Source organism: Myxocyprinus asiaticus, chromosome 39, assembly GCF_019703515.2.
Source record: "Myxocyprinus asiaticus isolate MX2 ecotype Aquarium Trade chromosome 39, UBuf_Myxa_2, whole genome shotgun sequence".
In the NCBI taxonomy this organism is placed as follows: Eukaryota; Metazoa; Chordata; class Actinopteri; order Cypriniformes; family Catostomidae; genus Myxocyprinus; species Myxocyprinus asiaticus.
This window is the reverse complement of record NC_059382.1, coordinates 32359441-32381500: the sequence shown is the minus strand read 5'-3', so window position 1 is coordinate 32381500 and position 22060 is coordinate 32359441. Positions and strand designations below refer to the sequence as shown.

Below are 22060 nucleotides of genomic sequence, written 5' to 3'. Positions count from 1 at the left end.
ACGTCTGTCTCTCGCATGGCGTCACCTCAGTTTTTATTTTTAATAAATTTGCTAAGTTATTAAAAATCTGGTTTTTGCTTTGTCATTATGGCGTATGGAGTATAGATTGATGTGAAAAAAAAGAAGCATTTTAGCATTAGGCTGCAACATAAAATGTGAAAAAAAAATGAAGGGGTCTGAATACTTTCTGAATGCACTGTATATATTTGCAAATAACTGCACATTTTGCAAAATACTGTACTTTAAATTGATTCTATACTTACAATCAACAACATCAAATCAATAGTTATATATTTTTCCAACGTTTTCAATTCAATTACAACATTGGTAATGCTTCATGGGATTGCAGTCGATGATGTTAAGTACATAGTCTTGTACCATTTAATTATTGTCTGATTTCAAAATACTTTTTTGTTTCAAATCAAAGTTTATAATGTTGAAAACTTGAGATTCACCTTTGAGCTGGTTGGTTTTGTTCATGGCTTAGAACTCTTTTACGAAAGTATTTATGAAATCCCAATGGAAAAAAAATTAATGGGAAAATTCTTCCAGAACCAGGATGGCCCTTTTTGTTAATGTTATTGTACCGTTAAGCCCGATAACTTAAAGTAATTTCACACCTACACAAGGGAGGAATTTGACAAAAAAGAAGAAACAAAAGCACTACTTTTGATTAATAGTAATAGTGATGTGTACCTCAGCACCACTAGGCAATTACTGCTCATATGGAAAATCACAACCATCCATTTTCTACAACTTTTTTTTTTTTTTTTACATTTACATTATCTGATTCTCATTTTGCAAATTTTCACAGGGGAGGGTTTTTTTTTTTTTTTTCTTGTCAAAAAAAGGGCACCAAGCTAAAACAGCAGAAAAAAGTCCACTTAAAATAACCACTCACAAACAAAATGAACCCCGATGAGTGAGATGTAAGAAATGGCACCATTTCTTATGAGGCCAATTTCAAAGTGCTCAGCTTTAATTAAAATAATTTGACTGGTTACATACGCAACGGGACAAGGGCTGTGTTCACTCAATTAACTCAAATTATTTACCCATGTTCTGCAGGTCCTTCTGGTCATGATAGAGGCGAGTTACTCTCTCCATCAGCTCCCATTTCTCACAGCAGCCCTTGTAGTCGACAAAGTTCCTTGCCAGGATCTCCTTCAGCTGCCGGACGCTCAGAGCTTCAATGTCATCCACTGATCTGAGGTCTGAGAGAGACGCCCGCCGCCCCGGGGCAAACACCTCCTCAGAGTCTGACGACTGACATAGAGAGATGAGAGAGATTATGCAAACAACTGTTTTTACATCTGTGCATGTCTTTACACATCTCTTGGTATCCCCAGTGTATGCAGGACATTTGGCATGCAAACACAAGCAACTCTTGTTCCACTAAGAGAGAAAGAAAACTTCAGAGGAAAAGAATGTGGCAAATCATTAAGTCAACAATCATAAAATGAAAGTGAGTCATAAAATCTTCTACTTTCACTTTGCTGAATGGGAGCATGATTATCGGAATCTAGTTTTTAACTCACCAAAAGCCCCAACCACAACATAATTCTAGAGAAACGCAAAATAGCTGTGGTCTAGATTAGGTTAGCCAGGAAAGGTTTGGCCGTGTCATGCAAGATTCAATCCCCCCAGAACCCTGTTTGTAATGCCTGGTCAGAGGTGTCTGCCACGTTTCAACATTGTAGACAATCATGTAGATACTAGGGATGTCCCGATACCATTTTTTTTAGATTGAGTGTGAGTAAATATACTTATTTTTTGGTACTCACCAATACCAAGTCCAGTACCGTTATTTTTTCTGAACTCCATATAAACAGTTTATTTCAATTTTATCATCAAAATGGTGTTTAAATAAATAAATTCATTACAACTTTAATCAAATGAAAGCATAACAATTAATTTTCAACATGATATTGTATTTTTATCAAATGAAGTGATTTTATACAGAACCTCACAGCACAATCAAAAATACAACATTGGAGTTATTTTTGTCAAATAAATGCTGCATAACAGAGCATCACAGATGTGAGATATTAAATATATACAAATTACAATTGATTTATTATTAATATTATTATTAGTAGTAGTACAACAGTGAATATTACATAACTATACAGTAATGATATATTTCTGTCATACTTTTTCATTTAAATTGAGCTTTTATTTTGGCGTAGCTTTTATCTTGCAATGTTTGTGTTATGACCAAGGAGCTCTGATGTTATGATGGTAGCTTCCTACTCCAGAAAATCCGGTCATTACGTGAATGCTAATCTGAGATGCAGGTTGGAGCTGTTTTGGCGGCACGAGGGGGACCTACACAACATTAGGCAGGTGGTTTTAATGTTGTGGCTGATCGGTGTACATTATATTTTACATGATATAACCAAAGCAACAAATGGCAGAATTAAATGTTTCTCTTTGCATTTTCAGTAAGCATGCTAACCGATTAGCCAGCTATGCTAGCATTCCATCATGCAATCCATATGGTTAGCAAGCTAACCTATTCAGCGCAAGTACTTCAGGTTAATTATGTCAAAATGTTACATTTGTGCTATATGGTGAATTGATATGGTTATGCTGTATTTACATGATTAGTTACAACAGGACTTAGTAACGATTTAGTTTTGATCAGTCATTACAAACTACCAACTGGGGCATAGAATTTCATGTGTGGACTCAATCAGTTTGCATGCTAGCTAAATGTTTAATTTGACAATTTGTTGCTTCAGTTATATAATCTGATGTGTCCTACACAATTTAAAAGACAGTAATTGACATTTCTATGATTCAAATGACAGAAATCAAACAATATTGCAGGATTTCTGATCAGCCACTGAATAAAAGACCCAAAACAAGTTTTAAAACCAACAGAATCACATTAGAGTCAAAAGGCTAATTTATACTTACTGGGCGAACAGGCTTCACTTAGTTCGCCTACAAATGATGACGAAATGCAGTGACGTTTATGTTCTGCCAGTGTGTTCGTTTGGTGATATTTCTCCTGTTCGTGCACATCTCTGAAATTCTTGACCTAGGAGAACTCGGCTGGTCGAAGAGAATTGATGACTGGTTCAAATTAATTGCAGTCGTGGTTTGGACGTGACAATTTTTATTTACAATCACGCGTGCCAACTAAGTTGTTGTTACCTAGGTTACTGTCATTAAAATGGATAACTCTGAAGCCCCTCTCAGAGATTGTGTGTAAGTATATATATATATTTTACAAGATTTGCAACACAAACTCTACAAAGACAGCACGGCCACGATAAACGAGCAGAGAGAGATTGGAGTTTTTAAAAGTAGAAGGGGCCGTGACAAGTTTAATAAAGCAAAGAAGTGCTAAAAGCTCTGGTCCACTGAGAGAAAAAACCTGCATTATTGGTTTTACTTGTGGCTGGAACAATGTTAAACATTGTGACATCACCATAAACTAACTAATTTTAAAAGAATGCTGCACTTAAGTATAAGCGCCAGCTTCGTTCAACGAGGGTGCATTTGTTCGACCAAGAGAAAAAAAAGTTTGGCTTCTTCCAAAGTAAAAACCAGGCTTAAGAGGGATCAAATTCTTGCACAGCACCGGCATGGCACAAACATACCCATGGCACCAACAGATAATGTGACATGGCGAGATGGATTCAAAGAGAAATATGAAAGGTTATAGATTATTGATTGTTGCAAAACACTGCCTTACACTACATCCTGTAACGGCACATCCTCTGTTGTTATGCAAACATAATATCCTACTGCTAGGGTACAGTAAACTAAAGCCCCATTCACAATGCCAGCGACATCGTGCGAGACAGCGACACCATCCCATTAATTTTCAATGAGGTCACAGCGACTTCCGGCAACACGAGCTGTCGAGACCGTTGGTGTCAGAGATCGCCGTGGGGAGCGACAAGACAAGATGGGAAAATTTCAACTTAATGCAAATGACGAGCAACATTTGCGAGCGACTGCCAATGAGAGTGAAGACAGAGGAGCTTATGTCATCCATCTCCAGGCAGGGTGAGTGTGAGATACTGGAGTCGACTTGAGTGCAGGCAAGACGGAGAAGTTAAAAGTTTCTGTGAGCGATTTCACTGTTCTATATCATTTATCTTTAACCATATACATAGTTATGGCCTAATAAAATGATGCGTGGAAAACTGTGTCAGCATTCTGAGCGAGTTTGATTCATATATTGCTATAACATTCGTCTTGTTCAATGATATGATGCATTAAGCACTGCTCCAGGTTATATAAAATGCTCTCCCATGCAGAATGTGCATTTTTAGAGGCAAAAGAACTGATTCCTTGTCAAATTAGTATGATATCTTAATTTTAATCGGCAGTATCATCTGTAAACAGCATTTCAAACACAAAGAGCACAGCAAAAAAGCACAGCAAAAAGGTAAAATTCTAATTTAAATGCAAAAACTGTAGGCACACCCTGCCTTCAACATGTAAATTTAGGTTCAGAGAAAATGTCAATCAGATTCAAGATGGACTGATATGAAAAGAGTGTTTGGCAAAAGACCTTAACCAAGCACCCACCTAGAAAGGACATTCTCCAAGCAGATTACTGAGAACTGTATAATTTTTTGTGACTGATTTTTGTCTTTACAAAATTACAATTGGAAAACAAAGAATCTCAAACATTCTTAAACAAGACAGGTCAAGTAATGCTGCTATCCCCATTTTCCCTTCCCATATATCCCTTTCCACATTTAATGCTCAAAACAGCATAGCAGCAGAGGAGAAAAGGAGGAGAGGTTAGGAACTTCAGGAGATACCTGCAAGTCCTGATCCACCTGTAGCTCTGTGTCCATCTCGCTTTCAGCTGTCGCTTCTGCCACTGACAAGCTCTAAGGGTCAAAGGTTACACCACCAATGTAAGTTTAACAGTTGAGCTTCCTATCTGTCTTACCTCAAGGTATAACTACTTTCTCACACATTCCTTAGTGTACTTAAGAGATGGTCCATAATGCTCTGTGTGAATGAAATGGAGAAGGGAAGCTCTAACTGCAAGAGGCTGTTGACATTAATGAATTACTATACAAGTAGTTTAATTAAAAGGTGACATACAGTATGTAATTTTTTTCCATGTTAAAATACTTTCTCCAATAACAGTTTCATGTGCAGAGACAAGTACTTTACAAGTAAGCCCTTCATAGGTTGACTTTGAGGTGTGTAAACACTGCGGTTCGGTGACACTTTCAAAACTTTACTTTGTTTGTTTGAGTGGTCCAGTGAGATGCCAAATTCTGGCTCAACCAGTGCCGTGAGTTTAGTGTGGGACTACCTGTTTGTTCAACCAACGGCAGATGGGGGGCAAGGCGGAAAGAGGGGTGGGATTTTTTAGCAAACATGTTTATACAAATTGTAACAATATATTTATTTATAAAAAAATGTTGTGCCACTAGTGGCGCATATATTACACAATTTACATTTAAGGCTCAAGCTGACACTCTGTTTTCTGTGTGCCGGAACGTTTCGACACGCAACTTGATGCAAGTCTGTGCTCTAACCATCTCATGCTTAAAGCACACAAAATTGGAAACCGCTTTCTTGATCAACGTAGCACAAATCTGATTGGCTTGTTTGATGAAACTTTCCAGAGTATTAGCATACACACTTTTTATCAGTACCCCAGTAAGCAGAGTCATGCGTTTATACAACATCAGGTTCTGTGTTGATACAATGAGCACTTTTGAGAACGAAACACCCACCAGATGTGCCCAGGTTTTCCTGGTTAGTGACATTAAATCTTTTAAAGATATACAGTTTTGTTTGAAGCGCATAGTAGCAAGTATAGCAGAAATCCACAAGCAGAGCTGCATATTCTGCTTTGTTTACTTAATTATATCTGTGGAATACACTGTGCTGAGGTTTTCTTTACAATTTCCCACCATTTTCTCACGTGTTTTCTGTGCAAACACTTGCAGAGACTGCCACGCCATTATTTAAATGATTTCTTTCCCCATGTTGGCCATTTATGTGGTATAATATATCTCTGGAAACCCCGTCCCTAAATGGCACGTATAGACAAAACCGACTGTGATTGATCGCTTCACTTGTCAGTTAGGCGGTTCTTCCTGTCTATATGGGCATTATTAGCCAATTTTAGCAACTATCCAGTCCAGACCTTCTAGCTATGCAAGACTAAAGCCCTTTCACACCGCACACAATACAGAGCAACAAAGCAACAGGACGCCATCCATTTTCAAAGAGAGCACAGCATTTCAAAAAGCTACAATGGCCAGACATGCAGTCCACCAATTACGTTAAAGCGACAGCAGTAGGACCACCCACAAGTGGCTTCATAGTTCAGAGACTAGCCAAGTGACAATGTCCTTCACGTGTGAATGGGGCTTAAGTACAGTCCGCTTCTTCGCATGTCGTCGCATGCGTTGAACACATCTTTATGGATTCGTGGTCAGAAGAGTATACTTTGAATGGCTGTGCACGAGACGGAATGGCATGTGGAAAAACAAAGGACACCCTAGCCTTTAGGCACAAAACATACACTTCATGTATGCAAGTATGTAAATACAAATGCTTCTAACTATGCAAGCTCAATGTCACATGTTGCATTCTTACCGGTAAATGTGTCAGTATCTGACACTAATATAATAGTCTTCTACGGTCAGTTTTCTCTTTCAAGTTAACTGAAGCAACAGTTTAAAGACAATCTTGCTGAGCAAGCTAAACTGTCGACATGTTTATAGCTACCTACCTGAGTAACATATCTGTTTTTAATAGCGCAGACATTTGAAGGCAACTCTATCGCCCCTTTTGAGTACTGAGGTTTGTTACCATCACAGTAATGATGCAAGTGAACTACACACTTGCAACGTGCTAGCAAAGCATTTGCATCTGTGTACTTCCACAGAGCATGTTTCTGGCCTTAAGTTGATTGAGTGTGATTAACTGAATTAGGTGACACCTGGCATAAACAAAGTGAACATAAACCTTGATTTTCATTTATACCTGTTCATCATCCTCCGTTGCTTGAGTCTGGGGTTCCAATTCTGATGTTGCATTGTTCTCTGAGAGGCTCGCCGTTATGACAGGATTGCTAGGGTCTTCCTGGTCTATGTGCGTGTTCATTTGGGGCTGAATGTGTGTTTCAGATGTAGGTGTCTGCTGGCCAAGAACCAGCTCAATCAGCTCCTCCTTCTCGCGGCACATCTGCGTGGGGACACCGTGCAGGTGGAGGTAGTCCCTCAGGTCCTTTACCTTGAGCTTCATTAGCTCTGCTCGCTCAAACAAGATGCTGTGGAAACGCTGGCAAGTGTGGCACAGCCATGGCTGGAGATCCAGCTGAGCGGAGCACCGGCTGCAGTAATTTTTTTTGCAGTCCATGCACACGTGCTGCAATGCAAGATAGGAGGTTGAGTTTAGCCAGAAATTAAAAATCTGTCACCTTTTACTCATCCTTATGTTATTCCAAACCTGTTTGACTTACTTTCTACTGTGGAACAGAACAAATGTTGGGCACTTTCGTACTGGAACACAATGTCTAATCTGGCTAGAAAGTTTTGCTGATATGGACTAAAATTAGAAATATTATCTAGTTGTAAACTTTGAATCCAAACAAAAACAAGGCAATCGAATAGTTACGGATTTACAAAGGCAAATCAGGTGATAAAGGTGTGAAATAGGTCAAAAGTGAGGCTCTATTATGGCAATTCATGACTAAGCACATCATTAGTTTATGTAATTACATCTGATAAACACTGAACATTGTGTTCTATTTGTTTCTTCTGAAGGTGTGTAAATGTCTGAGACACGTCAAAGAGTAGGAACTCTCTGTAGGCAAAATCAACACACTCAAGTGGGTGTTAATAAATGGGTTCGCGAAGTAAAAATAACATTAAAACTCTCCCCAGCAAAAGTGATTTAGTGAACTTACAAACCTTTAAAAACAGATCTACCATGACCTTTGAGGTTAAAAAATAATAGCACATCCTTCTGTATAAGCCATAAGAGTTCTCGAAGCACTACACTACCCACAATTCTGGCGAGATCCACCAATCAGAGAACTGTTACCATGGAAACTGGAAAAACAGCACCTCCATAGTGAGGAATTTTTGCAGGCTTGCACATTAGCTAGCTAGCTACGCATTTCGGGGAAGTGACCCAATTAAACCCACCCAAATCTAAGTTTGACATGTTTTCTTATATAAATGTTAACAGCCTTCCAATAAAGTGAGTATTAAATCAAAGATTAATCTCACATCTCAATCTAAATATTATGATTTGTAATAAACTGACAGAATTAAGTTACTTTAATTGCAAACGTGAAAAATCCGGAATGGGCTTAAAAGGAACATGTCCCATTTTAGCCCACATGTGTTCTTAAAGGAATGTTCAGGGTTCAAAACAAGTTAAGCCCAATCGACAGCTTTTGTGGTATAATGTTGATTACCACAAAAATTTATTTTGACAGTAGGTGGTCACTGTTGAGCACTATTCATTTGACAATACTGGATGCTTTTTCTACTTACAATTCTAAAAGTGCTTTCCACCATTGGGCCAAACAGTTCTGAGCACACTGAGGAATGGTTCCATTGCCATTTCTACGTAAGCACAGAGGCAGATCAGGGAGTCTATTCATGTCGAACTGCCACAACTGTAACCGAATGAATACATGACTACAGCGGCCCTTCACCACAACGGCCAAATGAGTGAATAATTACAGCAGCGGCCAATCATGTGATGAATAACAGCAGTGGCCAATCGCATGCTGTTTTTTATCAGAAACTGGATGTGTGACACAGCCACAGGGCAACCCAGTTCATTTTTCCTCAACCACGACAATAATGACAACATGGACATATACATGGAAAAACTGAGGTTAATGTGCTTCTCAGTAATTCCAAATCTTCACTGAATGATTAGATATGATGCATTAATACAGATATGATGTCAGAGTTGACCTGTAATTAAAATGCTCTGTACAATTTATTTTTATTTAGGCCTTAGTTGTTCATTTTCATTTTCAAATGGCTTATTACAGCTGTTACAAAGTTGATACATGACTTTATAAACTCTAGAATAACAAGGTCTGTAAATGCACTCTCCATCCATGGGTACACCAAATAAATAAAACCATCCAGCCTGCATATGGTGACTTTGTTCAATCCAGTCATCAATTAAAAAATATGATCTACATACCCTGTCATTATTAATCACATAGTTTGTTTCTCTTTTTGTCACGTGTTTCTGCCTTTCCCATATCCTACCCCAATGATGCTTAATATTTGTTTTTGTGAAAGGATGTAATTATTAAAGAGATTCTTTTGAAATAGAGAGATGGGGCTAGTTTTCACACAGGGAAGTAATCAAAAAAGCTATATTTAAGTAACTAAAGTTTTGAGTTAAATGTCTAATTACACAAATGCATGTTTTCTCAAGCAGCGGTATTGTATGCTGGTGTTAAACACCTAGTTCAAAATATTATTTTGTGAATTCTATCGGGGATGATCACATGAATGTTTAAAGAAAACCTATGCCACTGCCATGTACGACTGTGACAACGAATCCCTTATAATGTGGACAAGAGGTGTTCAATGAACAGTATCTTTTTTTACTGGGCAATAATGGTAAAATTGTTGAATTGCAACATTAAATGACTTTATGTGAAAAGTAAGTGAAAGTATCTGGCTATACAGATATATGACTTTCAAAAATAAGCCTACAACCTACTCTGCGAAATACTTAGAGTAAAAAAAATGTTGAACTAGCAATTGAATGAATAGTGCAGGATCAATAGCACAACCCCAATTAAAAAGTTACTTAACATATTAAAACAGTCAAGATATTGTCAAAAATAATTAACAGGTAGGCTAAGCCAAATCAGAGAGAAAATGCGCCGAAAAGTTGTGTGTATTTCACAACGTGCAGTCGTGCATTAGCCACTGATCTAATATGACAGCTGTTTTGTAAAAAACGTTAACCAATAACAGTTACGATGTAAAAAAAAAAAAAAGAAGCTATATGATAGAAAAAACAGGCCTGTGACGTAGCCTACAATAAACCTAATGTATTCTAAACATGACGTGCACACAGAAAAGAAGTTTAACACGTTAAGCAGTCGGCACCTCATTGAAAATAGCCTTCTTAACCAGCAGATTAAAAAAAATGGCATTCCTAACTGTGATGAGGAGGAGGGTGTGGCCGGGCCGTAACAATGAACGCCCAGCGCTGAATCAGCCGGGAGAGGGATAAAGAGGACACCAGTTAGAGAGAAAGACGCAAGCAGCAGTCTTGTGTGTGTGTGTGTGTGTGTTGTGTGTTATACTGGAAAGCAGTTTTATGTTGTGTTTTGGTCATATTAAGAGTTTACATTGATTGCTCAGCCGGTTCCCGCCTCCTCCTTGCCCATCGTTTGAATCCGTTACACTAGCCTAAAACAGTCATTTTCTAGGCTACTTACTCAAAAGCATACATTTTTTGATGAGCAAAATTAACACGTCAACATGGTCCGGTGAAAGACGGGACTTGACTCACCTGAGGTGGCTATCCTGCGCTTGAGAAAGACTGACTGGCGGGGAATTAACTTTTAAGCACGAATAGATTTAAAGAAGACTCAAATGTGAAAACATCTGACTTTCAAGCCATTCGCTTCCCACACCACCACCGAAGTGATTTCATAGCTTCTTAACTTTACTGAGTTTGCTTGTCTAGCGAGAGAACATTTTCCTGCATGCACCGTAAGTGAGAGAGGTAAGAAGCACGTGCAGCCTGAGGTGAAATGCAACTTTGTATCTGCTCCAGATATTCTCTTTTTTCAATAATATTTGTATTATTAATTATATTTTAAATGTGTAACCTTAATGACAGTAAGTTAAGTGCAGCCTCTATAAAAATATCAAGCTAAACATACATGTGTAAAAATGTTAAACAGTTTAATGGGGAAAAATATTAACAGACTAGTAATTCCAGTGTTGACTAGCAGCATCAGAACTGTTTAGTTGACTACTCTCGCAAATCCCTATTCACAACGAGAACCATTCACCCCGATGGTGGTAAAGCAGCTTAAGTATACACAGTAAACAGCTTAATTTCACTTCTGCCACTTAAAAGACATAAATACTAGCCAAATACAACCAAACAACTGTTAAAAGTTTTAAAGTTAATAAAGTTAAAGAAATCATTCAGGACCAGGATAATCGATACCCACACTATTCTGCTCTTAGATAAGGTGCACGTGTGGAAATTCAATGAATATGACGAGACAATAGCAGCACTACTAAGGTGTTGAGATAATGGCTTTGACATCAATACGAGGCATCACACTGTTATTCGAGCCACAGTTAACAACATGCATTCCAAACAGTTCTACTTGTAAAGCGGACAGGGAGTTATGTTTGATCAAGACGCTCCATGCAAGGACTTCAGTCACTAACTCAACTTGTGAAGCAGCAACAAACTAGCACATAACATTAACTACATACAGCCATATTTTACTCAAGTCGAAAACTGATATTCTAAAAACCCATTTGAAATTCTAGAGGGAACCCATGGCTTGAAACTGCTAATTCTCTTCTGGATTATACGACCATAAACTGAACAGCTCTATAGGAAATAGCAACACTATAGCTCTGTTAAAAAACCTAGTGATCTGCACTGTAAAAAATTTAATTGCATTTTATTCAGCTTATGGGGGCTTTTGAGTCACAGATACTATGAAATGTGAATTACTTTGCATCTACATAAAAACACGTTAGACCAACGATATCCCTAAATTTTGTCCCAACTAGCCTAACACCCTGTCTACACCAGGCGTGTCCGCAATCTCTTGAGGCTGTCTATACTGGATGCGTCGACACGAATGTTCTAAACCGTTTAATTGGTGAAGTAGTGCCAGCGTGTGCAGCACAAAATGGAACAGGACAACCGTTTATTGTCGGTGCATCCAGCGGATGCCTCCAGTGTAGACAGCATCATTAAAAAAAATATATATATATTTTATCCCCTTTTCTCCCAATTTAGAATGCCCAATTCCCACTACTTAGTAGGTCCTCGTGGTTGCATGGTTACTCACCTCAATCCGGGTGGTGGAGGACAAGTCTCAGTTGCCTCCGCTTCTGAGACTGCCAATCCACACATCTTATCACGTAGCTCGTCATGCGTGACACCGCGGAGACTCTCTAATCTATGCAAAACCGTGAGTGAAAGCTAATTCTGAAAGGCAATTTATAAGTTGGACCCGGAAAATGCGTCTCGAAATCGAACTGCCCACTCAACAACCAGACCAGAAGCCCTAGTCATAAAACTGATTTCGATCTAAAATAGAAAGTGAAAGCTCATATTATATCCAAAAAGAAATTCTCTAGCAATTGATAACCCACCAACAGAGTTCTGGAAACACGAACAGTTAGACTCAATTCTGTAACTGAACATGCGACATTGGAACTTATGATAAGAAAACAGTGTCTGTCCACATTTGCTTAGAAGAAAAAAAAAAAAAAAAAAAAAAAAAGTCCAATTAAAACATCAAACATTTCACTAACAGATGTGTAATGATAGAATTATATTTATGGTGCTAAAGGTGACTAATTATGTTATTTTCAATTCATTTTGTAAGATTGTTCATGAGAAAGTTTTTTGGAGATACTGTACATGTTTTTCATCAGACAGCAATGATTATATATATATATATATATATATATATATATATATATATATATATATATATATATATATATATAGTATATAAAAATGCATTTTCTTTTCAGATTACTTTCCATGAGTTTTCTACCTTCTACCCCTGGAAAACTCAATTAGAATTTCCCTGATTTTCCAGGTTTTCCATGATAGCATGTACTACCCAAAAACTCTGTAAAGTTAACAGTTGTTTATCTACATTTCACATCATAATGTTTATGCTTCTGTTAGCTAAACATTACATGAGGGAATTGTAAGTGAGCTCAGTCTAAACCAGTAAGTCATGAGAAATGTGAGTTACCTTCCTAGCCATGCTGTCAAAGCCACCACCGCATGCCTTGCACATGTGTTCTGGAGCAGGGGGAGATGGGTAACTGTTGAAGCCTGAGTTTGTGAATGCCTGATGACGTGAGCTACTTCTGGTGTCCTCCACTGTGGAATCATCCAGACAGAGCCAGCCGCAGCAGCTGGCCCACATGCTCCACACCTACTGCAAGAGAGTGAGAAAGAGATACTTCCATTACAAGTGATCAAAGCATGCTAATTTGAATAAAAGTCTTAAAATAGAGCAAATCATCTTAGTCCTAAAAGACCAAGGATGTACTTTCTTAAAATGTGGATTGGACTCCTCTAATCAAAAAACCAAAAATTTAATTAGGAGTATGTTCTTCTAGTGTTAGTCAAGGTGGTTAATAAGCTTTTAACAGGAGTAACTTGGCTGAAGAAGTAGAACTTGCATCATTTATTCAAAGCCTGTGTGTCATCTAAACCACAGGAGCTGTGAGACACTCCTACTGATGACACTGTATCCCTCTCCCTCTCTCTATCTCACACACACACACACACACACACACACACACACACACGGATCCTGTAGCACTGCCATGGTTACACATTTCAAGGCTTGGGCACAGTGTTTGAATGAACTGATAAAGATGAATCATTCAGAATTGGTTACCAATGTAAAAACTGGACTGGACTTGGGCAACTCCCTCTACATGCAATTGTTCAAAGTATACTGGCATGAAACACATGATAATTTCATTCAATATCATTTCATTCAAGTCAACATGAAATCAAAATGTACCCTTTAAGGTGCATCCCAAATCACACACTTCTGCACTATTCTATGTCATTTTGTAGCACAAGTAGTGCGAGTAGTATGTTAACACTAAAACAGAACAAAAAAAGTGTACTACAAGTACCCGGATAATGCACTTTTTCAACTGTCAAAAACGGAGTATGGAATGCCGTGCGTAGCAGAAAGGACGGAGTTACCTGGCTGCTTTGCAGGTCTGACAACACAGTAGGCTTGCCATGGTGTACGGTGTTACCGGTTTTACTCGATACAAGGGACAACACCGGTGTGAAATTTAATAACGGGTAAAAGGGGGAAACATTATGAATAGATCTTCCAATATCAATACAATAGCCTAACGAATAGAATAGCCTCAAATAAAGCATAGTTTGCGACCCATGATAAATGAACCTAAATAACACATTGAAAGCCAAATGTTCTTTACCAACATATCAAATTACACAGGCAGCAAAGTGCACGCACGGACAGATGATGTTTAATTGCAGGTAGCGAATATAATGTGCATGGTACTATGGTATAATGTGCAACTGTAAGACGTCTCGGATTTGGAATGACACAAGAAATGTTGTTAGAAACACAGAAACGCGCTTGAAGAAACACACTTTATTATATTTTTAAGAACAGATGACAGAAAAGCCGTCTATATTTGTTCGGAGGCGTGCAGTCTCGTGGAACACACATATGTAAAGGGTTCTCACTATTTCTTTGTTTCAGTCTTCTGAAAATGTTTTGCAAGAATAGTATCGTCTATGAGAATGCTGCAAATGACCTCTGACCTTCTCAGTTCAGGAGGTGCTCTGAGTTCAGTTCGCTTTATTTCCACAGAGCAGTTCGTTGTGAACACAACTCTGCAGGGTCACTTTATATATAGCCTATACATCTGTGATTAAATCATAAAATAACACAAAAACACATTCACCTCAAACCATGATTTATATTTCAATGATTATTATCATCATTATAATTGTTGTTTACATTTAGAATTGTTTTTGGATCTAAATTTTCATTAGTCATTTTCCGCCTGTTGTCATAGACGAATACTTGCATGACGGTAAATGGAAAGGTGGTTATGATTTTTTTTTTGTTGATTTTTGACCACTTAGTTATTTTAATAGATTTTTCATTTTGTTTGAAATGCAATTTGAATTTAGAAATGTCTTTGGTTTAAGTTGTTTGTTTTTTAAATAAATGTATTTAATTTTCAATACAAAATCACTAAAACAAGAATATTCACTGATCCCTCAGCCGGGGGGTTGACGATGTAATTGGATATTGTGATATTTTTTTAAAAACAATTTTTTTTTGCATATCGCCCAGCCCTAGGAGGGAACAAAAAAACATTATTCACACACATTCACAGTCATTACCCTTCCAAAGCAGCTAAACTGGGTCCTGGGATGAAAGGTAATAAAACACCAACATTAAACTCGCAACAACCCACCGTAATTGATGTATTTGCCCGGACAACGAAATACCCAACTGGTAGCCCATAATGGAGAGAATGCACGGATGAAGTAAGTTTGTTGCCAAAGAGATGTTGCCCTTCACAACTGTTGAAAAGCCATCTTTCAAAAAGCTGAACAAAACAAGTTTAAAATCAAGCTGCCTTGCGTTACTGTGTAGGCCATTGCTTAACGAAGATTAAGCAATAGCCTTAGCATCCAACCAGCGGTAATACCAGTGTTAGTCGGTTTGAACGTGAACACACTGGTGTGAAAATTATGATATCGTGGCAAGTCTACAACACAGTTGTAAATAATGGAGAATGTAGCAGCTAGCGAAACTTCATGCTGTGTGAATATGGACATTATTTGAGATACAAGTGCTGAACTGAGGATTGCTAACGCGCTAATGCTAACAGCAGCATATTGCATGCATTTTAAATAGGGCTGCAAGTTTAATCGAAATAAATCTAAACAGCGATATGACCTTGAACAATTATTAAACCACAAAGTGTTGCAATTTAATTAAATAAATAGTCTGCTCGCTTCAAAGTTTATATGCGATGTGCTGTCTTGCCTATATTATGTTAGTGCATTATTTCAGTGTTGCTCCGTGTTTGGTTTTGTTTGCTTTGCTTACGTGCACTGTGCTCATTACATCGATCGCAAGACTACCACTGGTAGATCTTAACAATAGGCCAAAAGAGAAGTATATAGAAGCGACAAAATAATGAAAATCTTAAAGATGGACTTTTCATTTCCTCGCTTCTGCAGGCGCCCGCTGTTGTCTGACAGGCTGCAAGTGTATGGTTAATGCACGTGTCCTCCAAGAGCACTCACGATAATGCGGATACGCGTCTACAAGGTCAAATACACTTCAAATTTCCACCAAAATGCCCGTCTTGGCAAGGTATTAATGTAAAGACAGTCAGTTATGTCAAGTGAATATAAACAGTGGGACAAAAAAGCTGATTTGTATCAAAAACTTGAAGACTTGAAGTATAAATGTAACATAATAGACCTTCTGCTATCTAGTATGTTGTTAACACTAATCTAACAATATTGGAAATGAGGAAACGATACAACCACTCTGCTCTTGACTGAATAAGTTAGCTTTACATTTTGTCACATTTAATTTCATTCTGAATGTTTATTTGAATACTTGATACTGCTGTTAAAAACTTGTAAAGCTGTTAAAGGTTTTCTTAATTTGTATTTTTTGTTCTGTTGTTTATAATTTGTTTCAATTCATTGCTTTTATTTGATATCTTTGTTCTAATTTTATGACCAGTTACTGACAACTTGAAACAGTACTTACTGTACATAACTAACAAATTAGTATTTGTAGTATTATTTGTAGAATCGAAATAGGTATCGAGAATCATCAAGTTTCACTGCCAACTACTAAACTTTTGGTATCGTGACAACACTGCTTACATATATATTGTGCATGGTAGATCTTGCTTTAATAACATTCTGAAAAAGTAGATCTCATTCCATAGAAGTGTGAGCACCCCTGTTTTAAGTGCTCCAGATTCACTATAATTTCACTTTTGCATAATTCCAAATTAGATTGGCCATTACATGTTAATATGCAAATACAAATAAGGGCCTGGGTAGCTCAGTGGTAAAATACGCTGGCTACCACCCCCGGAGTTTGCTAGCTCGCTAGTTTGAATCCCAGGGTGTGCTGCGTGACTCCAGCCAGGTCTCCTAAGCAACCAAACTGGCCCGGTTGCTAGGGAGGGTAGAGTCACATGGGGTAAACTTCTTGTGGTCGCTATAATGTGGTTCGTTCTTGGTGGGGCACGTGGTGAGTTGAATGTGGTTGCCGCGGTGCCTCCACACACGCTATGTCTCGGCGGCAACGCGCTCAACAAGCCACGTGATAAGATGCGCGGGTTGGCGGTCTCAGACGCGGAGGCAACTGGGATTCGTCCTCTGCCACTCGGACTGAGGCAAATCACTACGCGACCATGAGGACTTAAAAGCACATTGGGAATAGGGCATTCCAAATTGGGAGGAAAAAAATAAAATAAAATAAAAATATATATATGCAAATACAAATAAAACACCCCATGGTGCAGGGAGGAGATGTTAAAATGAGGAGCACATAACACTGCTGTTGTGTATTCAGCTACACACAGTAACTTCATGCAGATGTCACCAAAATAAAAGCTTGACGGTTAAGAGCTCTTTGGTTTAACTGGAAACCGTAGCACATTATAATATTACAATAACATAATACTCAAGCGGACTGGGTTCCAAAAATATTATGATGATGAATAGTGGGCTGAAACAGTATCACAAAGTGGACAAAACAGGCAAACAGTGGACAGGTACAAAGTGAGTACAAAGACGACAATGGGGTTCTTTTTCCACTTTGTTTCACTGTTTTATTTATTTGTTTGTGGCTGAAGTGAAAATGGTCAGAGTTTGGTTCTTTTTTAAGAGGACTCAAGTGTGAACCTTCAAAGAGTATCCCAAGTCTTTTTATTGGCAGTAGAACATGGGCAAAATATCACCAAATTTTGGTAAAAAGAGATCACTTACTAGTTTTTTGTTTATCATATCGCAGTTCAAATCACAATCGCAATATTTTTAAAAATAATCACAATATGACTTTTTGTCCAAGGCGACTTCCACACTAATAAGTTTTTGTTTGAAAACGCATCTTTTTCCTCTACATTTTTGCCTTCCGTCACACTGAGACTGCATTTTTGTCTGCGTAAATGGAGATTTTCGAAAATGCTCTCAAGTGGACACATTTGAAAATGGCATCTTTGCATTGTAGTGTGGACTGGGAAAACAGATACAGTACATCTGAAAACGATGGCACATTTGTTGTCTTGTGACACAGTCATGTGATCCATTCAACCAAAACTATCAAGATGGCGGCCCATGTTATAGCGGCGCTGTTGTGCCTGATATTCACTTTGATAGCGCTGTTAAAGATAAATGTTACTTTGTACAACTTTCACATTGCATTCCTTAAAAGCGTTTCAGACCGTACATGAAACAGTGGTCTTTCACATGCGCAGTAAGGGGATTAAAACGTTTTCATCTGTTTCAGTGTGGACAAGCAACTTTTGGAAAACCGCAGTGTGGATGGAGAGCGTTTCGAAAATGAAAATGCCATTTTCAAATATATCCGGATTAATGTAGACATTGCCAAAATTGTGCAGCCCTTGTTTGAAACGGCACTTCCGTCAACTATTAAACGGTGAATGCTTTAGTTATAAAAAAAAATAAATAAAAAAAAAATTCAATTTGGGACGATACTACACTTTGACAAGTGCATAGTATAGTATAGAGTGCATAGTATATTTAAGTGCATAGAGTATAATGTGCTATTTGGGACACAGCTTTATTTACTTCCATTTCTGTTTAGGGTTGGGAACCGAGAACCGGTGCTTATTCTGAACTGGCTCCTTTTGTTTTTATTAAATTCTGTAACCTTATAATGTTCATGACTCGGTTCCGTTTACGCTTCTTGAACATGCTGACAGCTACATGTGAGAAAGGGAGAAAGATAGAGTGGATTTACTCGCACAGCTTTTGGAATTCCAGTTTTATGTCTCTATTGGTTTACTAATTTGTAGATGCACTGAAAAGTGAATTAAAGTATTTAAATATTGATCTGTTTCTCACCCACACTTATCATATCCCTTCTGAAGACAGATTGAACCAGTGTCATTTGAATTCTTTTAATGCTGCCTTTATGTGCTTTCTGAGCTTCAATGTTTTGGTACCATTCATTTGCATTCTAGTATAAACTAACAGAGCTGAGATATTCTTCTAAAAATCTTTGTGTTCAGCAGAAGAAAAAAAAAAAATACACATCTGGGATGGCATGAGGGTGAGTAAATGATGCGAGAATTTTCAATTTTGGGAAAATTATTCCTTTGAGATGTTAGACAGAATGCTAACTTTAATCATTATTTACTTTCACTGCATGTTTTTTTTTCCCCTCCATAATTTGAAAGGGAATGGTGGCTGAGACTGTCAGTCTCTATCATTCTGTCTAACATCTTTTGGGTTCCACAGAATACACAAAGTTTCACGGGGCTGGAAGAACACGAGGGCGGGGAAATGATGATAGAATATTAAAAGGTGAACTATCACTTTAAGGGTGCTTCTCAAATTTGGACGTATCTGTCAGTCAGAAAAGAGGTTTGGAAACCTTTTTCTAGTTTACGGTGAAAAACGTGAACAATGTCACACAGTCCCAAGTTATATGTAATGTTTATTTATGCACTGAAGCAAGATCATGCTTCATCGTTATTTCACATCTTTTTACGTCTTGCGCGAAATTAGTTTAGTGACGGTCCAGCACTGTCAGTGTCGAAAGAATTTAGATAATAAGTTCTGTACACTAAGGGTACATTGCACCTTATCTCTGTGTTAGGAAGCTTGTTGTCCATAAGACAAAGGTGCCCACATGTCAAATGCTGTTCACTCAACAACCTTGCACGTGCAGAAATGCTCACAATCGTGATCGGCAGGGCAAAACATTTGCACTTAATGCGGATGTTTACATGGATTTATAAAGTAGGCACTGATATAAAAATGCAAACTTACAAATTGAGGTCATAAGAGCCTACAGTTACAGATTCATGCTGAAAATGAATGAGTATCACCATGACAAAGATAAGCCCACTTTGTCACAATCTCTAAGACTTACCTCACCGTATTTTCTTAATTTGCTGCAATTTTAATCTTGAAATATATCCTTGTCTTGGTGTAAAATGAAGGCATTGTGTGGAGTGAAGAAATGTTTGTTTTGCTTGCTTGCTTCTGTAGTGTTGAACGCCGCTCGAGTGACAGCGTGCAGCTGTGAAGTTCCGCTGTCGTAAGAGTCCCATTCAGAACTCTCAATAAATTATGCATTTATTAACACTTATTAAATTAAAACAAGTAATGTAATGACAGGAACGCTACACATTGTAACGAAATAAAAGTAAAATATTCATCAGAAATTTACTTGAGTAAGAGTGAAAAGTACCCACCATGAAACATACTCATAAAAGTACATTTTTTCCAAAAAGTTACTCAAGTAAATGTAATGGAGTAAATGTAGCGTGTTACTACCCACCTCTGCATAATTGCAATAATTAATCCTAACTAGGCCTATATTTAAAAAAGGAAACCTTTGTTACCTAACCTTTGTTGCGTCTCTTGACATGCCCACATCCTGTTGCCAATGGTCACTGTCGCTCGTGTCACTCTCATTGAAAATTAATAGTCTCCTGTCAGCACAACACTGGTTCGACATTCACAAGTGCTCACAGTTGAAGCACGCCGCACATGCAAAACATATATTTATCTCACTGCATCGAAGCTTTTGCGGTTAATCTCATCAGGACATAACATGTATTTAATTTGTGCACTGAATGTTTACGTAATGACATTCGTACGTTAGATGGTATCAGTTTTTGGTATCGGAGCATTTTTACGAGCATGAGTACATGAGTGTGGTGTCAGACCCGATTCCTATACCAGTATCGGTATCAATAACAGTTTAAATGAAATTTGAAATCATCAGGTTATTCTCTACTTTTGATGGCAAAACCTGCACAGTCATGCACACAACACTTGTGTACATTGGATAAGTCGGTAAAGATGTTTACAAGTAACACAAAATTAGATAATGAGCAAAAATCTACATGTGCTGATCGTTTTTTGCTTGGCTCGGTCAGTAAGCAGCTTTTTCCACAGCAGTGTAATTTCTCAGTGACGCTGGTGTAATTTTCAAGTATTACGTCAGAAGGATTTCGCTATTTTTTGTTCTCCGTTCTTTTGCTTTATTTCAAATATCCCCCAGCAGGTGTTGTGTTTGTTTCCTTTACTTTTCATTGCAGCCTGCTGCTGCATTGTGCAGCAATAGTGGAGTTTCCCTCTTGCATCATTCAGGGTTTTTCAGGCACACTTGATCACATACGCAAATTTGTACTCTTTAAAAACCTATAAGCACGTTGCTTAGGCTATGTGTTTACATGGCCAAATCACAGCTTTTGTTGTGACCATAATTATTATTATAAACTTTCCTCAAGTAACATCTTATCAAAGTATTAATAGTAATAATAATTGGCTTAATAATAGTCTGTCCACTGTGAAATGTGGCATATTGTTCAATTTACTGTTTCTGTAAAATGTATCTAAAACCTAGCTGAGTGTTTTTTGTAATCAAATGAGATAAAGTACTTTTCATTTATAGAGCATTTAATTCACTGACTGGATTATTCAAAAAATATATTACCACATTAGGGCTCGACATTTGCGCTTGTCTGCTTATCTGGGACAAGTGGATTTTTGAAGGGACAAGTGAGAGAGAATTTTACTTGCCGACCAGACAAGTTACCGGATTAAAATGTCAACAACAGCAAAAATAACCCGCTATTTTTGTGATATAGCCTAGACCCATGTCACCTATTACAAAGTTTGTATTCTTATTCTGCTGTTAAAAATAATCCAGAGTGCCTAATTTTATCATTCGCTAGCGACCTAGTAGCTGCGCGCTGTTTGACAATTTACATGCGCGTGTGCTACGAGAATGCTCACGCTAATGCCTAAATGGTTAAATACATTTCAAAATTCTGGCAAAATGCCCATCTTGGTGAGGTATTCATGTAAACACAGTGAGTTATGACTAAAGTGAATGTAAACAGTTGGGAAAAAATGGATTTATACCAAAATCTTGGACTTGCAAGTGTAAATGTAAGCTAATGGATCTGCTGCTGTCTAGTGTGTCATTAATATTAAATCAAACAACCATAACAAGAAACGAAAAAACAAAATACCTCACTGCTCGTTTATGTAATACATAAACCTTTTTTGTTGATTTTCC

General features: G+C 37.8%; 1 protein-coding gene across 8 annotated transcripts in view; it reads right to left on the bottom strand.

The window, feature by feature from the left end:
• Window positions 1-22060, bottom strand: part of rffl (ring finger and FYVE-like domain containing E3 ubiquitin protein ligase) — a 47217-nt gene that overhangs the window by 16347 nt on the left and 8810 nt on the right. For 5 of the 8 annotated variants that reach the window (XM_051679789.1, XM_051679795.1, XM_051679794.1 and 2 more), the window contains 4 exons: window positions 12974-13162; window positions 6988-7371; window positions 4791-4862; window positions 1056-1266 (listed from right to left, as the gene is read on the bottom strand). In XM_051679789.1, coding sequence (XP_051535749.1) covers window positions 1056-1266; window positions 4791-4862; window positions 6988-7371; window positions 12974-13150 — 844 coding nt within the window. In that variant the 5' untranslated portion in view covers window positions 13151-13162. The remainder of the gene's footprint in view (window positions 1-1055; window positions 1267-4790; window positions 4863-6987; window positions 7372-12973; window positions 13163-22060) is intronic. The other 3 variants (XM_051679791.1, XM_051679793.1, XM_051679796.1) reach the window with 2 other exon arrangements.